At 34.8% G+C, this 25831-nt stretch overlaps 1 protein-coding gene across 1 annotated transcript in view; it reads right to left on the bottom strand.

The window, feature by feature from the left end:
• LOC143195756 (protogenin B) overlaps positions 1-25831 on the bottom strand; it is a 75809-nt gene that overhangs the window by 7415 nt on the left and 42563 nt on the right. Inside the window, exons 2-10 of the mRNA XM_076403192.1 lie at positions 6875-7237; positions 4241-4385; positions 4114-4182; positions 3573-3778; positions 3171-3503; positions 2398-2595; positions 2183-2335; positions 1928-2119; positions 562-847 (exon numbers count right to left, since the gene is read on the bottom strand). Of these exons, the coding sequence (XP_076259307.1) occupies positions 562-847; positions 1928-2119; positions 2183-2335; positions 2398-2595; positions 3171-3503; positions 3573-3778; positions 4114-4182; positions 4241-4385; positions 6875-7237 (1945 nt within the window). The remainder of the gene's footprint in view (positions 1-561; positions 848-1927; positions 2120-2182; positions 2336-2397; positions 2596-3170; positions 3504-3572; positions 3779-4113; positions 4183-4240; positions 4386-6874; positions 7238-25831) is intronic.

Genomic DNA, 25831 nt, shown 5'->3' with positions numbered 1-25831 from the left:
GTGTTGGTTTTATATTGCATGAGCTTTTGACTATGAGAAAGCTCTGTTCAAAGTGGGTGCCGCGTTTACTCACTGTTAACCAAAAGCAAGAACGTGTTGATGATTCTGAGCCATGTTTAAACGTAATAAACCGCAATTTTTGCGTCAGTATGTGATTATAGATGAAACACGGACCCATCACTTTGATTCACTTCGGAATCAAAACGATCGTTATCTGAGTGGACATCAACTGGCGAAGGCTTATTTTGAGGCAAAAGATAAATCGTTCTACAAAAGTGGTATTGAAATGTTGCAGCGACGCTGGAATGATAATGCGGCTCTTGATGGAGATTACGTTGGTGAATAAAGCCACTTTTGAACAAAAAAAAACGTGTTTTTCTTATTACTCCCGGGACTTTTCACCCCATGTGTTAGAATGATAAAATAAATTACTTTTGATAACATTTTTGGTTCATTATTTTATTTAGATTAGAATTTCGGAGTTAATGCGGCAACATTGCGACGTTTTGAGGTCATCAATTTAGATGACGTGAGTTGACTGTTTTATTGAACGGACTATACCTTCTGATGAAGTCATCGTCTTCACATTCTCTGTTTTCGTTAGCAGGTACATAGCAAACGCTATAAAATTTAGCACTGAAAATCCTATCCCAGGAGATTTTCGTGCTGGTTGATGTGGTGGCGATCTCGTGTAAGTACTTTGGGGCCCGTAACTCATCTGAGTTGTCGATGGTGTGATTCTCGCCACCGTGAATGTCTGGAATACTGTACATAATCCACTCAACCTCATCCGACAGACGATTCTCCGTAGTTACTCGAAACTGGTAATCTGTAGCTGGTTGTAGGTCTACAATATAAACAACAACTTGAAGTGCAAAGAAATCAGTATTTTAAATCTAACTTATAATTGCCCATTACTTCCGGATTATTTAATTATTTAAAAAAATGACACATAACCTCCGTTGCAAAAATGCTATTAGTGCCTCGGATCTGACTGCTGATTAGAAATGCTTTAGCTATCAGCAAACCGATTATTTGGATTTCTTCATTTCTGTTCTCCTTTGTACATAAGAGAGTAAAAGTGATTGCGGAAAAAACTACTAACGATTTAAAAAACTTTTTATATTAATTTTTCTTTTGTAGGTAGAACTATTCTATTGAGGCTAATGTGGAATACAGGATGCAAAATATTGACAAAAACTAGAAATCAGTTACAAGAATATACAGTAGGTGGCCCATATTATTTTGTTTTTTTAAAGTATCCTACCAACTATGGGTTTATCTGGACTGGGCCTAAAGTTTAACGTGGTCCACGGTCCTCAGCATTAAGCCTACCGACTGGCGAGTAACCAACTTTAGAAATCATCCCAGAAGACATCCGGTCTTACCCAGCCTGGTTACTGACAGGGACAGTATTCGTATTTGTGTAATTTATAGTTTATTATATTCATTTGAATAAATGATGTTATTTTTAAAGGGTTATATTGTCTTAAATAAGTACAGGTATCATTATTATTTGTTTTGTGAAGTGGCAACACAGTATGCACGCGTCATTTGTCAATTGTGTGAATTAATTGTTGTATTGTCTATATAGATGTTATAATTTCATTACTTTTAACCCACTTTTGTGTCTAAACAATCAAGCTACTATGTTAACGGTGGAAGAGTGGAATAAATAAGGAATGCTTATTTGTTGAAGAATTTAGGTAAATACGGATTTAAATAAATACAATGGCATTGCATTTTGAACTTATTGACTTTTTATGATCATTTCAATTCACTTTAACTATATATTTAGAGAACTTCTAGCCCCCCTCTTTTTCAAAACAATTAATTTATAACGAATGACAATAGAATTTTCACCACTAAAACTAACTGAAAAGAAATATTGCGATGCTGTAGTTAAAAAATACCTTTTCTAACTCACCGGTAACAATGAGTGATCTATTTAAGGTAATTTCCGATGAAATATGGGATTCTTCTCCATCTCTAAACCACTGCACAACGTAAGGATCCGCTGTGCCCTTGCAAAGAATATCAGAACTTAACTCGTTCCACTTCAACATCAATGAGGTACTGTTGATGATATCGATGTCCAAGCTTCTAGATTCTTTTAGACCTACTGTGGAACCAGTTTGTGTTACGAACATTAATCGATTATGCAAGAAAAAATTGAATTTACCTGTATGACAAATAACTGTTTTCGATGGATCGCTGGCTTGTTTTGAATAAAGTCTAACGTAGAAAGTATAGTTGATGTTGCGCATCAGTTTATCAGCTAGCAAATAAGTGTCGGTGCCTATATATTCAGGTCCAGAAACCTCTTCATCGCCTTCTACATTAAAATCAGAAATATTATTTTAAATCCATTATACAAAAATTATCAGTTAGACTTACTGGTGTAATAGGAATTAATAGTGTAGGCCTGTACAGTAACATTAGGTGGATTTTCCCAACTTAAACAAACACTACTACTATCAAACGGTCGGCATCTCAGATTTTGTGGTGGGGTTGGATTGGTCAAATTATTTATTTCAATCTGGGCTGCGGTCCAAATTTCGCCGACGGAGTTTACAGCCACACATTGATATATACCTATAAAATACATATTTAATTAACAAAGCTTACTTTTTAGACAACATTACAATCTTTAGACAATATTTTAAATAAATCAATAATTAATAGTAATTATCTGCAGTCAGAAACAACTATAAACAATCTTTTTACATTTGTTATTGAAACAATACTTATCTGACAATGACAGAAGACAAGCTCCTTGATTAATCTGGTCACATTAATATTTCGAGGTATTTCTGAAAGGGTCGTGGAGTGAAGACTGAATTATGAACGATTGGCATTGACAGACAGAATTGTCATTTTTACAAAATTAAAAAACAGCAAATTCGCAGCATAATGAAACAGTAAATTATAGTTTGTTAAAGAACATATAATATAAAACGTATACGTCAATTCTTCTTCTTTCTTTAATTTGACAGTTTTGATGTAATGTAAGGGTATAATTCTTATTTTAAAAGATTTTTTCGATTATACTCAAAATTAAAAGAAGTGTGAATATTTAGTACTCAATAAACTAGTAAAACTATATAAGTAAATTAAGTTTTAATTATTACAATAATTTCGTAAATTTTAAATAGAATTCTTTATAGTACCGGAATCTGACGTAAACGTGTGACTAAATACTAGTCCACTCCAGGGCTTCTTGATCCTGCCACCTATACTGAACGGTTCGCCATCCTTCAGCCAATATACTCTAGGTTGAGGCACTCCTTTCGCCTGACAGTCTAGCCGAACAGTCTTAGCGGACGGCAAATTTGTAGAATTCGGAGTACAGTTAAATACTGGCTTTTGATGGACGTCCAAATGAAACTGTTTCACGGTTACGCCGCTAGGGTTTCGCGCTGTGCACGTGTAATTCCCCGATTGGCTAGTCCGAACATTCTTTAATATCAGCGTTGATGAATTACTTAAAACGGTTCTATTACCTAAAAAGTGAGAATGTGATAGTGTTGGGTTGTTTCCCCCTGATATATAAATAAAACAAAATTACTTACTATCTTTCCATTGTACTAAAGGTTTTGGATGGCCAGATACTATGCAAAAAAATTCAACGGTATCGCCATCTATCGCGGATTTATTAACTGAAGAATTTACTAATAGAATAGAGGGAGGTATATTGTTAACAGTTAACTGTAAAACATTAATTTCTAATTCTTTACTGTATTTTGTTTTCTTGAGTATAATATTTTCTGCAATGCATCTAAAACAAAAGAAAGTACGTTTTAATTTATTTTCATCGTTCCGACAAACATAACGAAGGCGTAGGATATTGAAAACGTGATCTTAAATAATAATTTTTTAGTTCGAAAATATCGAGGGATAAAATTTAATGCCTTTAAAAAATTACTTTGTTAAAAAAAACGGGTCTTAAATTGTGAAAATATCGACGGTATAAAATATTTGGTAAAGTATTCTTGTATAGAACGAAGTACAAAGCCAATATAAATCAGGAATGTTTTAAAACTTTAATATAACCAGAAGTTTGAGAAGAAGAAAAAAGTAAAGACCGCTCGAGATGTTTTGTGGTTGTCTTACCTATAATTTCCAGTATCGGAAATCTTGGTATTTCTTATTAATAAGGAGCCATCAGGCAAAGGAACATATCTACAACATCAATAAAGTTATGGTTAAAGTGACGGGTTAGAAAGCACAGTACACTCACCGTTTGTCTTTTGGTAGAGGTAGTTTGTTGAACTCCCACTGGATATCAGCGGAAGGAGTTGAATGAACACTACAATAAAGAAGCAATGGCTGGGTTTCGTATATGGTTTGGTTTTCGGTCAAAACGATTGCATCTTTATCCATCACTGAAACAAGTGAAATAATGCTGTTATTCTGGATAATAATTTACTGAATGTTACTTGAATATGGCGGCCAGTTAACATTTCTGGCTCAATTAACAGATCAATTGAAAAGTCCCCGGTCTGACCCATAGATGGCGCTACTAGAATTAAATCCATATGTTTTTTAGTTAACCCTCAAAAGATGCGTGTATAAATTTGACAGCTGTCGGATCATTAGTTTGTGAATTATAGCATTTTGAGTGAAGCAACTTTCGTTATTGTGATCGTTATAGCAAAAACTTGACTTGATGCCGAGTTTCCGGACACTGTTCCAGGAAAATGAACCATCAATTGGTATGCTAAGCTTAGACGTGGTGAAATGAGAACCGAAGACGGTAAACGTAGTGGCCGAAAAGAGGTTGTTACCGACGAAAACATTTAAAAAATCCACAAAATAATTTTGAAAGACCGTAAATTGAAATTAAATGAAATAGTCACGATGAACCCGCTCCAAAGCGTGGTAAAACGCAACAGTCGGCTGGCAAGGTTATGGTGTATTTTGGGATGCGCATGGAGTAATTTTCATTGACTACATTGAAAAAGGAAGAACCATCAACAGCGACTATTACATAGTGTTATTGGACTGTTGGAAGGACGAAATCGCGGAAAAACGGCCGCATTTGAAGAAAAAGAAAGTGCTGCTTCATCAAGACAATGCACCGTGTCACAAGTCAGTCAAAACGATGGCAAAAATCCATGAATTGGGCTTCGAATTGCTCCCTCATCCACCGTATTCTCCAGATCTGTCCCCCAGCAACTATTTCCTGTTCTCAGATCTCAAAAGAATGCTCGCTGGGAAGAAATTTTTATCGAATGAAGAAGAGGTGAAGGCCGAAACTGAAACCTGTTTTGAAGCAAAGGACAAATCATACTACAAAAATGGTATCGAAAAGTTGGAGGATCGCTATAATCAGTCAGTATCACCCTTGACGGGAATTATATTGAATAAAAAAAACTAATTTTGCCAAAAAAAGTATTTTACTATGGTAGGCCGGGGACTTTTCAATTAACCTGTTAATGCGTTAGAGAGCACTGTGGCTAACATGTCTTAAAAAATGAAGATAATATTGAATTCACCGGCAAAACGTCCTCATATGAAACGGAATTAAGATCACCGTGATGTTTGATCTACATAGCTCACCGTCTTGACAGATTCCAACAAATGCAGCGATAAAGGCTGTAATTAATTATGCATTATTAGGAATGATTTGCAAAACATAAATCTAACTTTTGACGAAAGTGTGTGAAGTGTTTTATGTAATTAACTTTTTTAGTAATAGGTCTGAAAAAAGATATACCATAGTTTAGATGCCTGAAAGGGTAACGCCTTCCCCTAAAATAAATTGTTGTGGGAAGTGGAAAGAATAACTACAACAAACATGCAGGTCGGGAGATATATACAACCAAAAACTGTTTGGATATGTGAAAAGGATTGTCTACAATCACACCGTTCGGTTTGGATGAACTCCATCATACACACAGAAGAACAAATTGACAAATGGTGGAACTGTGAACTAGTAACAGATTGTAATTAACAGCTTAATTATTGACCTTAGTAGTGGCTCAGAATGCGACAGTGAGTGAATGAAACTTTCTGAATGTGGGATTATGATTCAATGCTGACAGTGCCAAGACAGGTTAATGAGAGTGGACAAAATTAAAGGTGAGTATATAATTAATATAGAATAACTGCAGAAAATCATATTGTAGAGTGTGAAAGATTTTTGAGCACAGATATGTGTGTAATTATTCAGAATATGAACGAGGAGAGAATAAATACTCAATGTTTTGCATATAGCAAATGCATTAAGAAGGATGCAGTTATTAAATCTAATTTTATCAAGAAAAATGAACACAGGTAGTACCAGAAGAAACTTACGAGGCATACAGTGATACTAAAATAACTTGATGAGGAAAACTTCAGCGAAGAAAACAAGAACTAAACTTAAAAATGTAAATATGTTCTATAATGAAAATAAAAAACATTACTTGTATGTACAATTGTTAATACGGTGGGCTAAGCCTCCAGGGAATGCCATTGGTGGTTTAGAAAAGTGTTCAATGTAAATATAATAAAATAAATGTAACCTACAAACTATTGTGACTGTTCATTCATGTTTTATTATTTTATTTATATTAGAATGTTGTAATATATCAAAGCTAAAATGCTTAAAACGTTAAAGTTAAATCCGGCAACATTGCGACGTTTTGACGTCATAAATTGAGAGTTCACTGCTACTATGGATAGACTATAAGTTCATTCATAATATTGCGACACGTAGACGTCATGAATTTTGATGACGTGCATCGGAGGTTTTATTGGACGAAATATAAATGATATTTAAACAACATTTTTATATAAAAATAAATATTCGAGGTTTCACTGTGATGTTAACTACTCAATGTTTTCAAGATGGTCCTCTATATTCTCTAGATTCGTTCGAATAACTTACTAGCTAGTTTGATGCGGGCGGTCCTGGACAGAATGGCCCCGACCTGGTTCCGAACCAAGCAAGCGTAGTCGCCGACGTTACCACCTTGGGGCGTCTTCCTGTTCCCCGCCACCCGGGCCACGTGCAGGCGGCTGCCGTCCGCGGACTCCGACCAGCGGGGATCCTGGGGGGGCAGCGGTCGGCCGTCGTACCGCCACGACACGGAGAGGTGGCCGCGCGACGACACCCCCACGCACCGCAGCGTGACGTTCTGGCCGCGGTCGGCGATGACGTCCTCGGGCTCCTCCAGGAAGCGCAGCGATACATTCTGGGCGACGTTGGATGGAGTATCGGCGGATAGAGCTCGTTTATTGCTTAAAAGAGCTGAAACAAAAGACGAACAATGAATTATGCCATCGTGGCAATCACTAATGTTGAATGTGTGGTTTTACATGACCTTACGAGTAAGAAAAAAAAAGAAGTTTGACGCCGCGACAAGACTTTAGCCCACCACATGTTTTTTATTACTTCGTGCGATGATTTTTTACGACTTTCGACGTGGATTATCACAACAAGAGTGCATCAACCAACTTAATTTGACATTTGGCGATGAAGCTCCATCAAAAACCACCGTGTATCGCTGGTTTAGTGAATTCAAACGTGGTATAGTTCGCTGTCCGACGAGTTTCGTGAAGGTCGTCCAAAATCGGCTGTTGTGCCAGAAAACATCGATGCTGTGTGCGAAATGATTAAGCAAGATCGTCATGTCATCTATTGTGAGATTGAGGCATCCCTAAGCATTACTTCCACCAACATATATGGGATTTTATATGAACACTTAGTTGTACGAAAGTTATGTTCGCGTTGGATCCCACACAATTTAATAATCGCTCAAAAAACAGCTCGTGTCGATTGGTGCAAAGAAATGCTGAAGAAATTCAATCGTGGTGTTTCGAAAGACGTTTATGAAATCGTGACAGGTGACGAATCATGGATATATTCGTATGAGCCCGAAAGTAAGCAGCAGTCGACTGTATGGATGTTCCAAGATGAACCAAATCCAACAAAAGTTGTTCGCGCACGAAGCACTTCAAATAAAATGGTGGCCTGTTTCTTCGGGAAAACTGGTCATATTGCAACAGTGCCTCTAGATGATCGTAGAACAGTAAATTCTGATTAGTACACAACCATTTGTTTGCCAGAAGTCTTCGGTGAAATAAGGAAAACAAACAAGAGACGCCAGATTGTTCTTCATCACGACAATGCGAGCTCTTATACATCGGCTCAAACAAGAGACTGTTTGACAGCCCTGATTTGGCACCCAATGACTTCTTTTTGTTCCCATCTGTGAAGGATAAACTGCGTGGTCAATTATTTTCATCGTCCGAAGAAGCTTCTGAAGCGTTCAAAAATCATGTTTTAAAGATACCTCATTCGGAATATAAAGTATTATAAGTATTTGTTTTTTTCCTGTTCTCGAAATATAAATACTGACTCTCGTAACGTGACAAAACTATAACACACTGCAAATTTTTCAAGTCAACTCGTAATAAAAATAGTTTCTTGCCTTTTGGATCCCACCTAATTCTTATAAACATTACAAAGAGACAGCTATTGTTTACTAGACTACAGGAAAATCAACAAGATGTGGTATTTGATTGGTTTGTTCTGAGCGCATTATCACAATCTACATGTTATGATAGTCTATTCAAAGTTTTTTTGTACATACGTCATCAAGATGTTTAATGTATTGCCTGTCGCAATTTGTAAATTCATTTTAGAATCAGACAATATTTTCCTTCTCATTTTATTCTAGTTAAAAAGAGACAGAATGCTGTCCCATTAGCCCGAACACGTAACCGAATGAGCCTGTCGTTCGGTTGTCAGACGTATGCAAAATTCTTGAAAGCAATAATGATAAGAGGTTAGAACTCTAATAGAACCTATAAACTATTGTGGCTCTATAATTAAATGTAGCTTTTAGATGTACATAATGTTAAAATAAATTATATGTCAATGTCAAACTGAACTAAAACTCAGAGTTGATGCGGCAACATTACGTTTTGACGTCACAAATTTGTATGACGTATGTACATAATAACTTCGAATAGACTACGTATACTATTTACTAATTTTATGCTTATGTCACCCCTTTATTGTTAATTTCTCATATACGGTTGTAAAAATTTAATGGAATACTAGTTTTTTATTGGTAATCGAAGGAATGAACAGTTTATGGAAGGAAATTCCATCCAGGTGCGTATCTATTCTATACGAAATTCATTGTATTTTAGGTATAATTAACCTTTCGGAAGAAAACGTTCAGATAAATCAATTCATAATTATGATTTTGTTATTGTAATGTTTATATATTGATAAATAAATTATATTTGTTATCTTAGATTATATATAGGTCGCTTTTTTTTTTCATTTTAAAATTAAATAGGTTCTTCTTATTACATTTATTATATTATAGATGAAAACTGTACCAAAAGAATGTTAACTTCAGTTTCAAAAAAAGCTTTAGTTTATTTTGTGAATTCAAGGTAATTTATCCTACTTATATTACATTCTTCAAATATACATATAATTTGCAAATACTGGCAACGTTGCATGATAATGTTACGTACTGCGTGTTGCATGTACATTAATATGATAGGTCATTCGTCTATATCCACATTTAAAACAAAAAGAAGATAATCCAGCCAACAAAAGAAGAGAAAAAAAACGTAACAAATACAGTAGTTATAATAACAAAATTAACAAATACCCATTAGATATCTCGGCACCTTTGCGTCGAAAGTTGAAAAAAAAGGATAACAGCATTTAGACGAAAAACACCGATCGCGTTGTCGCAATATATAAAGCCTCCGAGGTTGATTATTTAGAGGTCACTCAGAGCCGAACCACCTTATCCGCAAAGGTAACCAAAAAATACGTTTTGTTTTGTTGTTTTCTCGCCGGATATTCGAAGGTTGAATTTCGGCCTAAACATCGCCGGCATTAGTCGTGACTCAGCTGATATGACAGTCAAACTAGGGATACATCGATGTTTTTCAAAAATATAATATAAATAATAAAATATATGAAAACATAACCTCTAAAATTAAGTTATTGGCACTTGATTTTAAAGGTCCACGGTAAGTGTGTCGGCCATCGAAAAAAATATTGATATATCGGTGTTTTAAAAAATATTGATATTTTTAATAAACCATTACGATTAAGTACTAAAATATACTAAATATTTAAAATTAAGTACAAAAATACACTCAGCATTTAAAATTAAGTACCAATTTAAAAGATTTATTAAATATTTTAAATCATATGAGAAGCCGTAGAAATATGGCAGGCAACTGTATCTACGGTGTAGAGGTCTTCAGACCACACGCGGAGGACACGAGTTCGATTCCCGGTGGGGGCAACCAATTTTTGTTGACCTAGCCATTGTAATATTTAAAGTAAAATAACTGCGTAATTAATTGAGTATATATCTAACACTAAAAAGAAAAAAATTAAATATTAAAGAAAATTCGAAGAACCGACTTCAAAAAATAAATAAGGAACCCACTAAAAAGTAAAATCAGACTTAGATTCTTAACACAAAAACGTTTTAAAAGTAAATTATTATGTAATGTATAAATTATGTACATAATATTCGTTGTAATAACTAAACAGAAATAAACAAAAACCTTATTTAACCTATCTACTACACCTATTTTGAATTCTACTATATACACACAATTTAGCTTAATACCTATCTAAACATATTCATTTATTTGCAACATTATTTTAACTGCTACCAACTGATCAATTTGAAGTCGGTGCCTAGCCCAAATAATACAAAAATAATAATATAATTTCGTCATATACACAAAATTAAATTACGAAAAAAAAACAAATCTAATTTGCTGCTCATACCGACTTCAAACCGATCAGTTGGTAGTACTTAAATAATATTGTAAAAGGATAGATAAGCTAAAGTGTGTATATAGTAGAATATAAAATACGTGTAGTAGATATTTTAAATATGGTTTTTGTTTATTTTTATTTAGTTATTACAACGATTATTATGTACATATATTATTTTAAAACGTTTTTGTTTTGTGTTAAAAATCTAATATTTTTACTTTTTAGTAAGCTTCTTATTTATTATTTCAAGTCAGTTCAATTTTTTTTAAATATTCTTTCGGACTTCTTTCCCGATACTAATATATTAAAACTTATCAAAATATATGTCCAATCTTGAGCAAAAAACTACAACAACGTATTTCCTAAATCGTTACCGAATACTATATTGTACTAATGGTATTATTAATTAAATAATGACCGAAACCGGCAATTAATCATTTAATGATTTCGAATAAATAACCACTATCCCGTCTTGAAATTGAAATTCGCGAGTTCGTAAATTTAGAGGTGTCGTAACCGCCGTTTTCCCTCTCCCCCAATATCCCGAACGGTTTCCGTAACCGGACCACGCACTAAACGCCGAAAGTAAAGTAATCGTAATTGCGCACTATTTGACACTTTAACTATGACGTAATTAGTGTTAGGAATTGATTTTTATCAAACCGTGAAGAAAATGCTATGACAGTTAGTCTAATTTGGAACTAAGAAGTAATGAGAATTCTGAGTGAATTTCATATTTTTATGTTCGTAAAGCAATTTTTCTCCAAACTGATATACTACGACACAAAACACACTGTATAATATATGTTATCATTAAATAAGGAAAAAAAAACAAGCCATAATACTCACTAATATACCAATATATTTTAAATATTAATAGTTTGTTTACATAAAATTTAAATAACAAGTTTATTATACACAATAAAAAATTATTACACATTGTTAAAATCATTTGCAACACGTTTTTTCATCATCAAATAAGAAGACTTTCATTAAATAACACGGCCCGGACCACAGAAAAAAAAACAGTACGGGCAATTAATTTGGCAATATTTGAAACATTTTGTGCAAATAGCCATTGTTAAATCTGAAAAAGTTACGATAGGCTGCGGACGCGGAGCTCGCAGATTTAGAGGTCACAACCGATTTACCGTTTTTTTTCTCTCGGTTTCTTCGTTTCGATCGATGTCCGATCTAGAGGCTCGGACTAGGCATCGAAGAGTCGGGTAATCCTCTAATTGCGCACTATTTGACACTGCGGTCGTGACGCACTTAGTGTTTGGCCGGGCGGGAATTGTTTTGTTTTTGATCGATCCGCCTAGAAAATTAAAAACAGCGGCGAGATGACGGCCTAATCCAATTCCGTTCAATAAAGAGGAAATCGGTCGTAGTAGTGGGCAACGAGAGTGGTGAATTAAAAATTGCGTTGGAATAAATTAATCGAACACAAAAAAAAACAACGAGTCGTACTACGTTCTGGGTTTTAGGTTATTTTTAATAATAGTTTAGTTGACTATTTTTGAATAACTACTGTTGAGACTTAATTATATTTTTTATATTTAAGAAAAATTTGTAATTTTAAGTTTACGAAAATTGTTTTTTTTTCCTTTTGTATAGTTCAGGGGTCTAATTTATTAGTGACATGGGAAAATAATTATAACTTGAGAGAATATAAAATATCGCATTTTATAGGATGTCTGATGAAGTTAGGACAAGAGAAGTGTTCTGGATAATGGGGGTTTAGGTTTAGGCTTTTTTTCTAGATCCAAAATGACCAGCTAGAACTAAATGGTCTTTTGCTGATGTCTCTTCGTGTTCAAGAAAATTAGATTTTGCGGGAGACAGATACTCTAGGATAAGACTGGGATTTTCATCCTGTAAGGCGCCAAGGGAGAACCTCACACTGAGTATATTCGTGAAGCTTTTCACGAAAGGTATGCCTGATTCTAGATGGATGTTCCCGTTCCTTTTAAACCATGGGGTATTGAGTAACGCGCGGACTTTTTTGGATTGGAACACTTGGAGTAGTACAAGTTGTATCTCAGAGACGTGTATATAACATGTAAAAGCAGATTCGAGGGACCGGCATTTTATACAGAGTCGTTTTTTTGGGGGATTGGGAGTTTGCTATATCTACAGAGGAGTGGAAAATTATTGGAACCTGCGGTCGAATTTTAGACCGAGGTATGATACCTTCTGGGGCCAGGGGACTTTTTCAATTTGGAGGCGGTGTCTATGGAACCCCTTCCGACGATGGAACAGAGTAGCCTGACGTTTGCTCGGGTTAAACTGAAGTCGCTAGAATTAGTACCACGTAATCGCTTTGTTGAATTGGGCTTGAAGTCTGTCACGGATGATGTCGGGACTGCAACCGGTGGTGAATAAAAAGCTGTGTCGTCTGCATAAAATGCTGGGTTTGATTACTTGGGAAATGGGAAATCAACCATGTACAAGGTGAACAGCGCTGGGGCTAATGGAACACCTTGCGGGACTCCTGCAGAGATTATTTTCCGAGAGGAAACTCCATCGCCGACCTTTACTTGAAAGGATCTATCCTCCAGGTACCAAGGCTAGACGAAGCGTGTCAGACCTGGCAGAAGAACCCTTATGTGGCTATAACCATTAATTACAAGAAGGCCCGATCTCGTGGAATTTTATCGGCGTGAGAAGTTTCTAGCTAGAATAATTAGAAATCGAAATTCTGAACGAATCGGTATACACAAAAGGATTTCTTGAGTTAGCGTTCTCAGCCACTACCAAGAACCAGAGGGAGGAGCTTCGACGATAAAACACGACATCGATTCACATCGACAATGGGAATCAGAATTGAGACACATAACAGAATTGACTAAAGAATTGTTAAAATAATTAGACAGAATTAAGAGAGAGAAGGTCAAGAGAGTGAAGATTTAATCAGAATTAAGAAGAAAGAAAAAGTATCAACAATGAAACTCCAGAATCAAAAAAATTTTTGTGTCGTGTGTATAATCATCAGTTAGGTCCGATGACGTTATCAGTATTATCTTTAACAAGACAGACGATTTAGTAAGTCATTTCCATCTAATTTATAATTAGATGGAAATCATTCTATATAATTTGTATATTATTCGTTTGAATAAACAAACTCGTCTTTGCGCATAAATTTACGCAATGAGAGAAAATAATTTGTATTTCATCTGCAACATTGTCATTGCCAACATTGAGTGGATTTAAAGTGTAGGGCTTTGGACACATCTCCAGGAAAACGTCGAGAGATACAAACGGTGTTATTGCACTCCACATATTCCCAGAGAGACAGCAGCTATTGCTGGAGTTTAAAAGTCCGTCGTCAAACGAATTAAAATTAAAAATGATAACAAAAAGCCTCTTAAGGTAAATGTGACAGAAAAAGAATCACCACACCTCGTACCGATCGAAATCAGAAACATCAGCCTCGAAAATCGTGAAAAGACTACGACAATAAACGAAGAGGATGTAAAGATTTAGACAATGCGGAGGCGGTAGGTTGAAGAGAATCTAATAGAACGGCGGCCTTAAAAAACATCCCTAACCAACAACACGACGAAGAAACGACGTCAACTGTGTGCTTTTCCGCCGAAACAACCTTCGAAATTTCGAATGACAAAAATTATTTTGTAAGACGACGCCTTGTAACAATTATAAGCCAATTGCTTTGTAAAGAGGGTAAAACATTCAGTTAGTGTCATGATGTAATCTGTTATCTGAGCCAAAGACATGTGACTATACATTGTGGAAGGAATATTGAAACAAGACCAATACAAACGAGTACTAGAAACCCAGTTAATACTACCAGCAGATCAATGAATAGTTTCCTGACGATGACATCTTCATTTTTATGCAAGATTCGACACCGTGTCACAAGTCATGCTGCATATTTGGTGAAAAAATCATTGTCTTGTATTAGCCAGGGAATTCATCAAGCATGAATCCCATGGAAAACATGTGGGAGTCACCAAACGAGCACTCAAAAACGATTGCAAAAGAAGTGATTACCACCAATAACCAGTTCACTGAAACTCTCATCAGATAAGGGCATCATAACTTTAAACTACAGGAAGATGCGAAAACATGCTTTCAGAACATGCCTAACACAGAGAAGCTCTTATTGCAGCAATGATGGCATCACTAAATATTAAAATTAATTCTATTCTTTTTTAGTAATATTAAAATTACTAAAACGAAGATCACAAAATTGTTTTATATATTTTTTTATCATAGAGAGAAAAAACCTAATACCAACACACCAGTTTGGGTTTATTAACAAGTATTCAACAATTGACCAGGTCCACAGAATAACAGATGTTATTGAAAAAGCCTACGAAAGTAAAAAAGTATGCTCAGCTATATTCTTAGACGTAGCACAAGCCTTCGATAAGGTTTGGCATGAAGGCCCTGTTCATAAACTGCAATGTTTAGAGTCAAACAAGAAAACGCTTACTCTACAATAAAAGAAGCTAAGCAATAAGGAAGTGTAAAGGGACCAAAGCTCAGTCTACTCTACACTTGTGATATGCCACAAATGGGGAATATTACGATGGCTACATTTGCTGATGTTAATGGTGACAATATAAATAATTGGACACAAGCTTGGAACATAAAAATTAACGAAAGTAAATCTGTGCATGTGCAGTGCACCTACAATCAGACCGTACAAGCACCAATAACATTAAATAAAACTCATTCATATAGCAACAACGCTAAATATCTCGGAATAAATCTTGATGCAAAACTTCGCTCGAAGGAACATATAAAGAAGAAAAGAAAAGAACTGGAATTGAATCCCAATTATCAGTACATAATATTGCTATTTATAAGCAAATACTGAAACCTATTTAAACATAAGTTCAAAAATACAAATTTTTCAGAACAAAGTGCTGAGAGGTATTATGGGTGCACCCAAATACTATAGGACTGATTACCTACATCGAGACCTTCAAATAACCACAGTCAGTCAAAAAAACAAGAGAATTGCAAGGGTGCATGAGGAAAGACTCCATTCTCATGAGAATATTGAAGTATTGCAGCTTTTGGATACCACCAGAACAGGATACAGACTCAAAACAATCAAACCATCTGATCTTGTGTAGTGTTGTGTAGTGAGGTGCATATAATAAAGAATACAGCAATGACATGTATAAACATTATTTCACATGAGACTGAGATAGCGCCGATGGGTCTTCCTAGTTATGTACCTAGATTTAGCTTATCATAAAGACAAATTATAGGTTAGACGGATACGACTAGTAACAATGTAAAAATTAAATAAATAATATATACATATATGTTTATAGTTTTTATGATTCCCTTAGTTTACAGACACAATTAAAAATATATAAGAGCCCCAATTAATCATTTGTTAAAAAAAAAACCAATTAAACTAGAAAATTAAATAATCTAAATATCGTCTCTAATAATTTGACCACCAATTGTATATCAGTAAAAACATCAATCAAGTTTAAAATGAAAAGAAATGTGGTTAAATCTTGCAAGGCGCCAATCAGCCGGTTTAGTTTAACATCCAGCAATAGGACTATTTAGTATTTACTATTTTAAGTACCTTTAATTATGTCTAAAGCGTAATGAACGTAATATCGAAGTAAGTAACGTTGCTGATAACATTTGAGGGTAGGCCTCATTTGTCTTGTTTATTGTGCGTATGAATCTCTAACAATTTTCTTCTTTTTTCAGTTACAAAATAATAATCAAGTAGTTCGATGAGCTATACTCTACCAGGTTTACCCTTAATATGATATATATTTGGGCAAAATGTGACTTTATCAAGCTTTTACAGCTTGGTATATGTATGTTATGACAACTGTCAACTATTTCGAACAATACTTAGGTATAGATAATATATGAACTATGATAATCATGAAGTCAATAAAAGTAAAAGATACTAAGCAGATATCTAGTTTACGAATTTAAAATCTCTAAATACATTGTAACATTTACACACATTTGTTGCTTTTCTTGAAGAAAGAAAAGTTCCAAAAGAAATCCAAGTATCTGACGAATAGGAAATAATATGAGCTGATTCTTGATGGAAAGGATGTGGAGGACCATAATTAGGACGAGTAACACTCACGTAATACTCCTTGTTAACAGCTTATATATCTAACCATTCCATGATCAACAACAAGAGTATAATAACGCGAAATGAATAAAATAACTTTGATCTTCTCCTCATTTCATATTCATATTACAAAAAAATATCAATAAAACCACACATTTCTAAATCGATATTAAACTTATAATATACAATTTAAATTAAATGTTCCAGCGCCAATTTGAAGAAAAACAACGTATTTAAATAACTGAATAACTATGGTGAAATTGATTGAAATAAAATATATTTTCGCTTAACATCGGGCATCGATATGGCTCCTTATCAGTTAGAAAATAGTTGGGTAAATATTGGAAGATATTGGGATTTGATGTGAATAAGTTCTCGCTGATTTTGTATACATAACGCTATCAGGACTGCCTTGCGTGTAGTTTATGATTGATTGGTATACATAGGAAAGTGATCTAACAAGCTTATTACTTAGTGTTACAAAATATGCCTCACTTTCGTCGATCACCTCTTCATTCGACGAAAATTTCTTCCCAGCGAGCATTCTCTTGAGATCTGAGAACAGGGAATAGTCGCTGGGGGCCAGATCTGTAGAATACGGTGGATGAGGAAGCAATTCGAAGCCCAATTCATGTATTTTTGACACGGTGCATTGTCTTGGTGAAGCAGTACTTCCTTTTTTTTCAAATGCGGCCGTTTTTCGATGATTTCGTCCTTCAAACGGTCGAATAACGCTATATAATAGTCGTGTTGATGGTCCTTCCTATTTCAAGGTAGTCGATGAAAATTATTCCATGCGCAATCCAAAATACAGACGTCATAACCTTGCCAGCCGACTGTTGCGTTTTCCCACGCTTTGGAGCGGGTTCATCGTGTGCAGTCCACTCGGATGACTGTCGATTGGACTTCGGAGTGAAATGATGGACCTATGTTTCATCCATTGTCACATATCGGCGCAAAAACTCGGGTTTATTGCACTTGATCATCTTCAAACACTGCTCCGAATAATCAACTCGTCGTTATTTTTGGTCAAAAGTGAGCTCGCGAGCCACCCACTTTGCATAGAGCTTTCTCATACCCAAATATTCGTGAATGATATGATGTACACGTTCAGCTGATATCTTTAGAGTGTCTGCTATTTCATTCAGTTTCAATTTACGGTTATTCAAAATTATTTTGTGGATTTTTTAAATATTTTCGTCAGTAACAACCTCTTTTGGGTGTCCACAGGGTTCACCGTCTTCGGTGCTCATCACCACGTCTAAACTTAGCATACCAATCCTTGTTCGTTGACCTTTTCCTGGGACAGTGTCCAGAAACTCGGCATCAAGCCAAGTTTTTGCTTCAACTGTATTTTTTCCCTTCAAAAAGCAATATTTTATCAACACGCGAAATTCCTTTTTATCCATTTTTTTCACAACAACAAAAGTTGCTTCACTCAAAATGCTATAATTCACAAACTAATGGTCCGACAACTGTCAAATTTATACACGCATCTTTTGAGGGTTAGAGCTAACTAAAAAACATATGGATTTAATTCTAGTAGCGCCATCTAAGTGTCAGGCCGGGGATTTGTCACTCGTCCTGTTATAGTGAATAAATAGCAAGAGAAAAAAATTGATAAAGCAATAAATAATCTTTCGCATTCTATTAATGGACTCATCGCCTGATCTCTTCGATGGATAGTACCTTCTGAACGATATATTCTAAATATTTTTTTAAACAAAACAATCAGGATCCTGCTCGATGACAATAATATGCTAAATACTTTTATGTAACATATATTTAAATATAAAGGTGGTCAAGTTACAAGGAAAACATAAAATAAGCATTAAAAATATTGTTGTGCCTATGTTTTGAATACAGGGTGTGCATTGGGAAGGTCGATATTTTAAATTACGACGCTAAAATGGTTAAGGTAGGGGTCCTGATGGAAGCTCCTAAACCGCTAGTAGTAGTCAGACGTGATTTTTCAGTCGAAGTATATTTTAGTTTGCACTCTATATTATTGTTGTAATATTAAGTCACTGTAAAAGTGGATAAAGAAGTACATTTCAAGTTTTCAATTAGCATTAAATTTCTATATTTACGAAATTCCATCAATATAAATTTGACAGGAAAATGATTATTTTTGAAGTACAACTGAAGAACATGGAAGTACAAAATTGGGAAACATTTGCAAATAATAAGTCATATCCTATTAGAAAAATTTACCCCAATAATCTAAAAAAAAACGAATATATAGGGATCAAAACACATACGCTGAAAAATCCTGGGCCTAACACATAGATGGCGATAGTTTTCACGATGTTGGCGAACACTCACTACTATTTTTGTGGAAGAAATTCGCACGGGAACAGGAAACACTGATTGAACAAAAACTTGTTTATTTCGATCTTAAATACTACATGTGGTCGATGGAAGGATGGACAGGATAATATGTTAGGTTAGGGAAATATGGAAGCGCTATGGAAGTGGCACTGATACAAGAGATAGAGAAAAGAGAGAGTGAGAGAGAGATGTCACAGTATTGCCAACCTTTGAACTTAATAGATAGATGTATATGTGGTGGCCTAAATGGTCGTAGCGGGGGAAAAATACCGTTCTAGCGAAGAAATGGCTTGAAGAATGTTATAAGGACTTCGCTCCATCAGAAACAATAATAAAATGTTGGTTTGCTGATTTTTAACGTGCTCGTAGAGAAACCGATGATGCAGAATGCTGTGGAGGTCCAAATGAGGTGGTAATACCAGAAAACATAAAAAAAAACCACAAAAAGTTGCGTGAGTTAGCTACATCGTTTGAGATCTCAAAAAAAAATGTTTGTTTTATATTGCATGAGCATTTTTGTATGAGAGATCTCTGTTCTAAGTGGATGTTGCGTTTACTCACTGTTAGCGGCCAAAAACAAGAATGTGTTGATGATTCTGAGCAGTGTTTAGCCATGTTTAAACGTAACAAACCAACATTTTTGCATCTATATGTGACAACGGATGAAACATGGATCATGACATTACTCATCACTTACTCCAGAATCAAAATTAAAATCAAAATCAAAAATCAAATCATCTGAGTGGATAGTTTGAAGGCGGTACGAACAGCAAATTAGATTTTTTTGTTAGTATATGACACAAAAATATATTATTATTTTTGTATTGTTTGGGCTCGGTACCGACTTCAAACTGATCAGTTGGTAGTACTTAACAATAATATTGTAAATGGATGAATAGGTTTAGGTAGGTATTAAGCTAAATTGTGAGTATATAGTAGAATATAAAATATACGTATAGGTCAAATAAGGTTTTTGTTTATTTTTATTAAGTTATTACAACGATTATTATGTACATATTTTATTTTAAAACGTTTTTTTTCTGTTAAAAATCTAAGTTTGATTATATTTTACTTTTTATTCTTATTTATTTTTGAAGTCGGTTCAATTTTTTTGTTAAAAATAGTTTATTTTTCTGTTTTTAGTGTTAGTTACTTACTCAATAAATTACGCAGTTATTCTATTAAGCATTACAATGAGTAGGCCAAGTAAAGATGATGCTGTACGAATGATTGAAAATAAGTAGGGCTTCAGACCCCGGATCCCCCTACCTAGCCTAGGTAAATTGACAAATGTTCTAACCAAACTAGAACAACAAAAGGTCGTTGCCCCCACCGGGAATCGAACCAGCGACATCTGCGTGTGAGCTGAACGCTCTAACCACTATACCATAGACAGTTGCCTGCAGTATTTCTACGGCTTCTCATATGACATGATTAGCGCTTAAAAAGCAAACTGAACGGCTTTTGCACTGCACGACTTTGGTAAGCAAACCTTTACTAAAAACTTTGTATGCCTCTCGATTTCTCGGAATTCCACCATCAGATCCTAACTTGGTTCCAATGGGACCACTTCGGAAGTGCACTCTTTCGAATAAAAAAGTAATTTTGAAAATTGGTCCACAATTGAAGGACAACTCGGTGAACAAATATAAAAAATATATACACTCGAAGATATATCCCCCTCCTTTTTTGCATTAGGTTAAAAATGGCTGATTATACACACTGTAGGTAGAGAAATAGGGAGTAATATAGCCGATCCGTGCGTATACGCTAACCCGAACAATCCCTTCTGCGTCGCATCGTATCCCGACGCACCGTTTGTCGGCACCAGCTCCCGTACTACAAGGTGCGTATTCACAATAACTGCTAATTTGAGAGCTGCGTGGTATATCAAGGACGATGGGGCCCCTTTGGTTCGGGCTCGAATCATCATCCTTTTGCCGATCTAACACACAACGAGAATGGTTTCGGGTGATTGAACCTTCTTCCGAAAATATGATTTTACGCATCGGTAAATCTAAGACGAAATTCCTAAGCAGCACGTCGATATAGGCCTCTCTATTTTGCGGTAATGAGAATCTCGTAACCAGTGGCGTTTCGGATTAGTACGTTTTTAAAAATATATTATGCCGGCGGCGATACCGGAACGCTTCTCTGGATGTAACAGAAGTGGGCACGATGACTAATTTTGAAAAACTATTTCATCACAATTCCACGCGTTTACTTTATCCGGAATTAACGATATTCCTGTACTAAAAAAAAGGATTTGAAAAAAATTGAAGTTTGTATTAACCTAATTTAAAATGCGCGCCAAAACTAGCATATATTACTTGCGCATGCCCACTATATTGCATAGAATCACTACATAGTATAAAACAAAGTCGCCTTTTCTGTCCCTATATCCCTATGTGCGCTTAAATCTTTAAAACTACGCAACGGATTTTGATGCGGTTTTTTTCAATAGATAGAGTGATTCAAGAGGAAGGTTTATATGTATAATACATGCATAATATACTAAGGCAACATTGCTAATTTTAGAGGTTTCTAACGTGATGTCGTAAATTAACCTATTTTTTTAGGCTTATTTAGCAATTAGCAAAAACGCTGCCTAACCCTACGAGTTAGATCAAATTAATGTACTACAGTATTGTACACCATAAAAACGTCTACAAAAAAGTCCGCGATGGTATATGTTTATCTTTTAGGGATAACCCACATTAACCATTTTTATTGTTTACTTTTTACGTGAGAAAATGGCTTATTTACGAAGCTATTTTAAGCAATACGGCATTAATCATTATCGAATTAAGTACCTTAAATACAGTGTGCAATTAATATAGATCAATATGGTTCCTTACAGCATGTAAATTAAACAAATATTTTCGGAGATATTACAAATTTAAAATTTGCGTTTAAAAATGTGTAATGTAATAAAAATTGTATGAATTTAGATATTCCAAAGATAGCAGGAAATCTTCATAGTAAGTATAGGGGAAGAGGAATTGTTTTACTCCAAATTTAATGCGTGCAGGCCAAGGGCAGTAATGAATGAACCAAAAATACTGGATCGATTTTAATCATGTTTTCATTGAGTGACATAGGCATATATATTTTATGCCCGTGCAAAGTCGGAGCGGGCCGCTATGTTTTTATATACAACGTTCATATTTTTTCTGTAGTGTATTTAATTTAGTATCAGCATTGCACCCGTGCGAAGCCGGGGCGGGTTGCTAGTAAACTATAGAAAGGAATAAATTCTATTGTTATCTGTCTTCCTTTTCTAATGGCGATACGTTCATTTGGAGTCGATCCATACAGTCGATCGAGTGAAAACAACAACAAAAATCTAGAATATTTAGATTTTCCGAAACATTAATAATTCTATAGGAATAATAATTAATTTGTTTTGTTATTCTTGGTGGTTTAACGTATATTGGTTTTAAAATATGGAAGAACAAGGGTAAGTGCAAAATATAAGATTATATTTTTAAAAATAATAAAATCCCCAGAGTATCAATTTTATTTATAGTGGGATTGTTAGCTGTCGAATTTATAACAAATAATTTTCAACGACATAATATGTCAGAATTTCACCCCGAAATAGCAGTAGATTTCAAAACAATAACAAGAACAGTGAAGACAATTATTCTTGTTGTTTTGAAAGTAATCAAAGTGGTAATATTTATGGATATATTTTAGTAATTATTTAATTTTTATTTTATAGGTGAGATAAAGCTAGAATTTGTCAAGAAGTGGAAAAATGTGAAATTAAAATAAGAGAAGAAGAAATTAAATAGGATCTTGTTAGGATACTATGAAAGAATTACATTTGCTAACAAAAGTAGACCTGGATCTAATAAACAAAATATAGAACTGTTAATGGCCCCTTAACGATCTAATGACATACAAGGAAAATAAAACGCATTTTTATATTAAGAGTATAGGTAAATACATTACTGTTTTGTAAATACAATGATGTATTGACTGGATACTCTTTTTTAGTATACCTTTTTGGGTTTATTAACAAGCATTCAACAATTGACCAGGTCCACAGAATATGTCATTGAAAAAATCTACGAAACTAAAAAAGTATGCTCAGCTATATGTAGCACAAGCCTTCGATAAGGTTTGGCATGAAGGCCTTCTTCATAAATTACAGAAAATACTACCAAAACAACACCGAACTATTAAAATCGTACTTTACAACCAGAATGTATAGAGTCAAACAAGAAGAAGCTTACTCTACAATAAAAGAAGCAAAAGCAGGTGTACCACAAGGAAGTGTACTGGGACCAATGCTTTATTTACTCTACACTTGTGATATACCATAAATGGAGAATATTACGATGGCTATATTTGTTGATGATACTGCGATTATAGCTGTCGGAGACAATAGTGAAGAAGCCTCATGAAAATTACAACAGGCAAGTGACAATATAAATAATTGGACACAAGCTTTAGATCTCTCGTTAAAGATCTCGGAATGAATCTTGATGCAAAACTTCGCTGGAAGGAACATATAAAGAAGAAAAGAAAAGAACTGGAATTGAAATATAGGAAAATGTACTGGCTAATTGGAAGAAAATCCCAATTATCAGTACTTAAAAATTGCTATTATATAAGCAAATACTGAAACCTATATGGATATACGGAGTTCAATTATAGGGATGTTCTGCAAAGAGTGACACAAATAAAATACAAATTTTTCAGAACAAAGTCCTGGGAGGTACTGTGAGCGTACCCAAATACTATAGGACGGATTACCTACATCGAGACCTTCAAATAACCGCAGTCAGTCAAGAAATCAAGAGAATTGCAAAGGTGCATGAGGAAAGACTCCATTCTCATGAGAATATTGAAGTATTGCAGCTTTTGGATACCACCAGAACAGGACACAGATTCAAAATAATCAAACTATCTGATCATGTGTAGTGTTGTGTAGCGAGCTGTATCTAATAAAAAATACAGCAGTGATACGTATAAATATTATTTCACCAGAGACTGAGATAGGGCCGATGGGTCCTCCTAGTTACATACCTAGATTTAAGTTATCATAAAGACAAATTGTAGGTTAGACGGAAACGACTAATAACAATGTAATAATTAAATAATAAATAAAAAAAAATTGTGAGTAGTGTGAAAATTGAGTTTTAGGACATTTTCACGGCTTTCGTATATAATGGCGCTGGTAGCTTTCTGGTTTGGATTGAATTATATTGGCTTGATTTAATCTAAACGATGTAAATAATTATAAAAACATGTCCACCAGTCTATATCAATAATTGTCAACTCCCGCAAGCAGAAGTTGCTAAATATATTGGCATGCATCTTGATCGATGCCTAAGGATGCCTAAGAAGCACATACTCTCAATTTTGAAGAAGTTGGAAAATGGCTTGATTAATGGTTCTGCTCAAATGACACCCTTTTTTTTGGGATGGCATCCATAGAACACCTAAATGATAGGCAAGATGTATAGAATCAAATGAATAAATAAATTTTTCCACTTTCTTGAAAATGATGTAGTTTTTTCTCGAAAAAAAAACCGGCAATGACTTTCCGGTACACCTGGTACAACAACACCTATATATTCTGTTTTTCAAAAAAGTTAACTGATTTTTTGTCTCATTTGTCTTCATTCAGTTAGAATCATTAAAGAGAAAATGTTAACCTAATTTTTTAAATTAGCTCCTTGAAAAAGCTCTGTGCAAAGTAGGTGCCGCGCGAGTTCATTTCTGTAATAAACCCGAGTTTTTGTGTCGATACGTGACAATGGATGAAACATGGCTCCATCATTTCACTCAGAAGTCCAATCTACAGTCATTTGAGTGGACTGCACACGATGAACCCGCTCCAAAGCGTGGGCAAACGCAACAAGGCTGGAAAGGTTATGGCGTCTGTATTTTGGGATGCGCATGGAATAATTTTCATAGAATACCTTGGAAAAGAAAGGGCCATCAACAGCGAGTATTACATAGCGTTATTGGACCGTTTGAAGGACGAAATCGCCGAAAACGGCCGTATTTGAAGAAAAAGCAAGTGCTGCTTCACCAAGATAATGCACCGTGTCACAAGTCAGTGAAAACGATGGCAAAAATCCATGAATTGGGCTTCAAATTGCTTCTTCATCCACCGTATTCTCCAGATCTGGCCCCCAGTGACTATTTCCTGTTCTCAGATCTCAAAAGAATGCTCGCTGGGAAGAAATTTTCGTCGAATGAAGAGGTGATCGCCGAAACTGAGGCCTATTTTGAAGCAAAGGACAAATTGTGCTACAAAAATGGTGTCAAAAAGTTGAAGGGTTGCTATAATCAGTGCATTACCCTTGAAAGGAATTATGTTCAGTAAAAAAATTAATTTTGCCAAAAAAAAATGTGTTTTAATATGGTAAGCCGGGGACTTTTCAATTGACCTGTTATTCAGTAGCTGATACTAATCAAATCTGTACCAATACGGATAACTTGAATCCTCCGAACAACAAAATATAAACTTTCCCTACTTTTACTTGCAAAAATTATCTAAACTTTATCATTATCTTAATAATTAGGATTCTCGCCAGAGTCAAGAGGTCGCTTGTAACCCAATTAGTTACAATACATGAAATCTTCCAAAACATGTTTTAATTACATTTAATTTTTAATTTTTC

The sequence above is a fragment of the Rhynchophorus ferrugineus genome, unplaced genomic scaffold (assembly GCF_030347505.1).
Source record: "Rhynchophorus ferrugineus isolate W39M unplaced genomic scaffold, kcgeb_rfMv2 rfM4, whole genome shotgun sequence".
Classification (NCBI taxonomy): Eukaryota; Metazoa; Arthropoda; class Insecta; order Coleoptera; family Curculionidae; genus Rhynchophorus; species Rhynchophorus ferrugineus.
The sequence above is the reverse complement of the archived record's forward strand: the minus strand, read 5'-3'. Positions and strand labels throughout refer to the sequence as shown.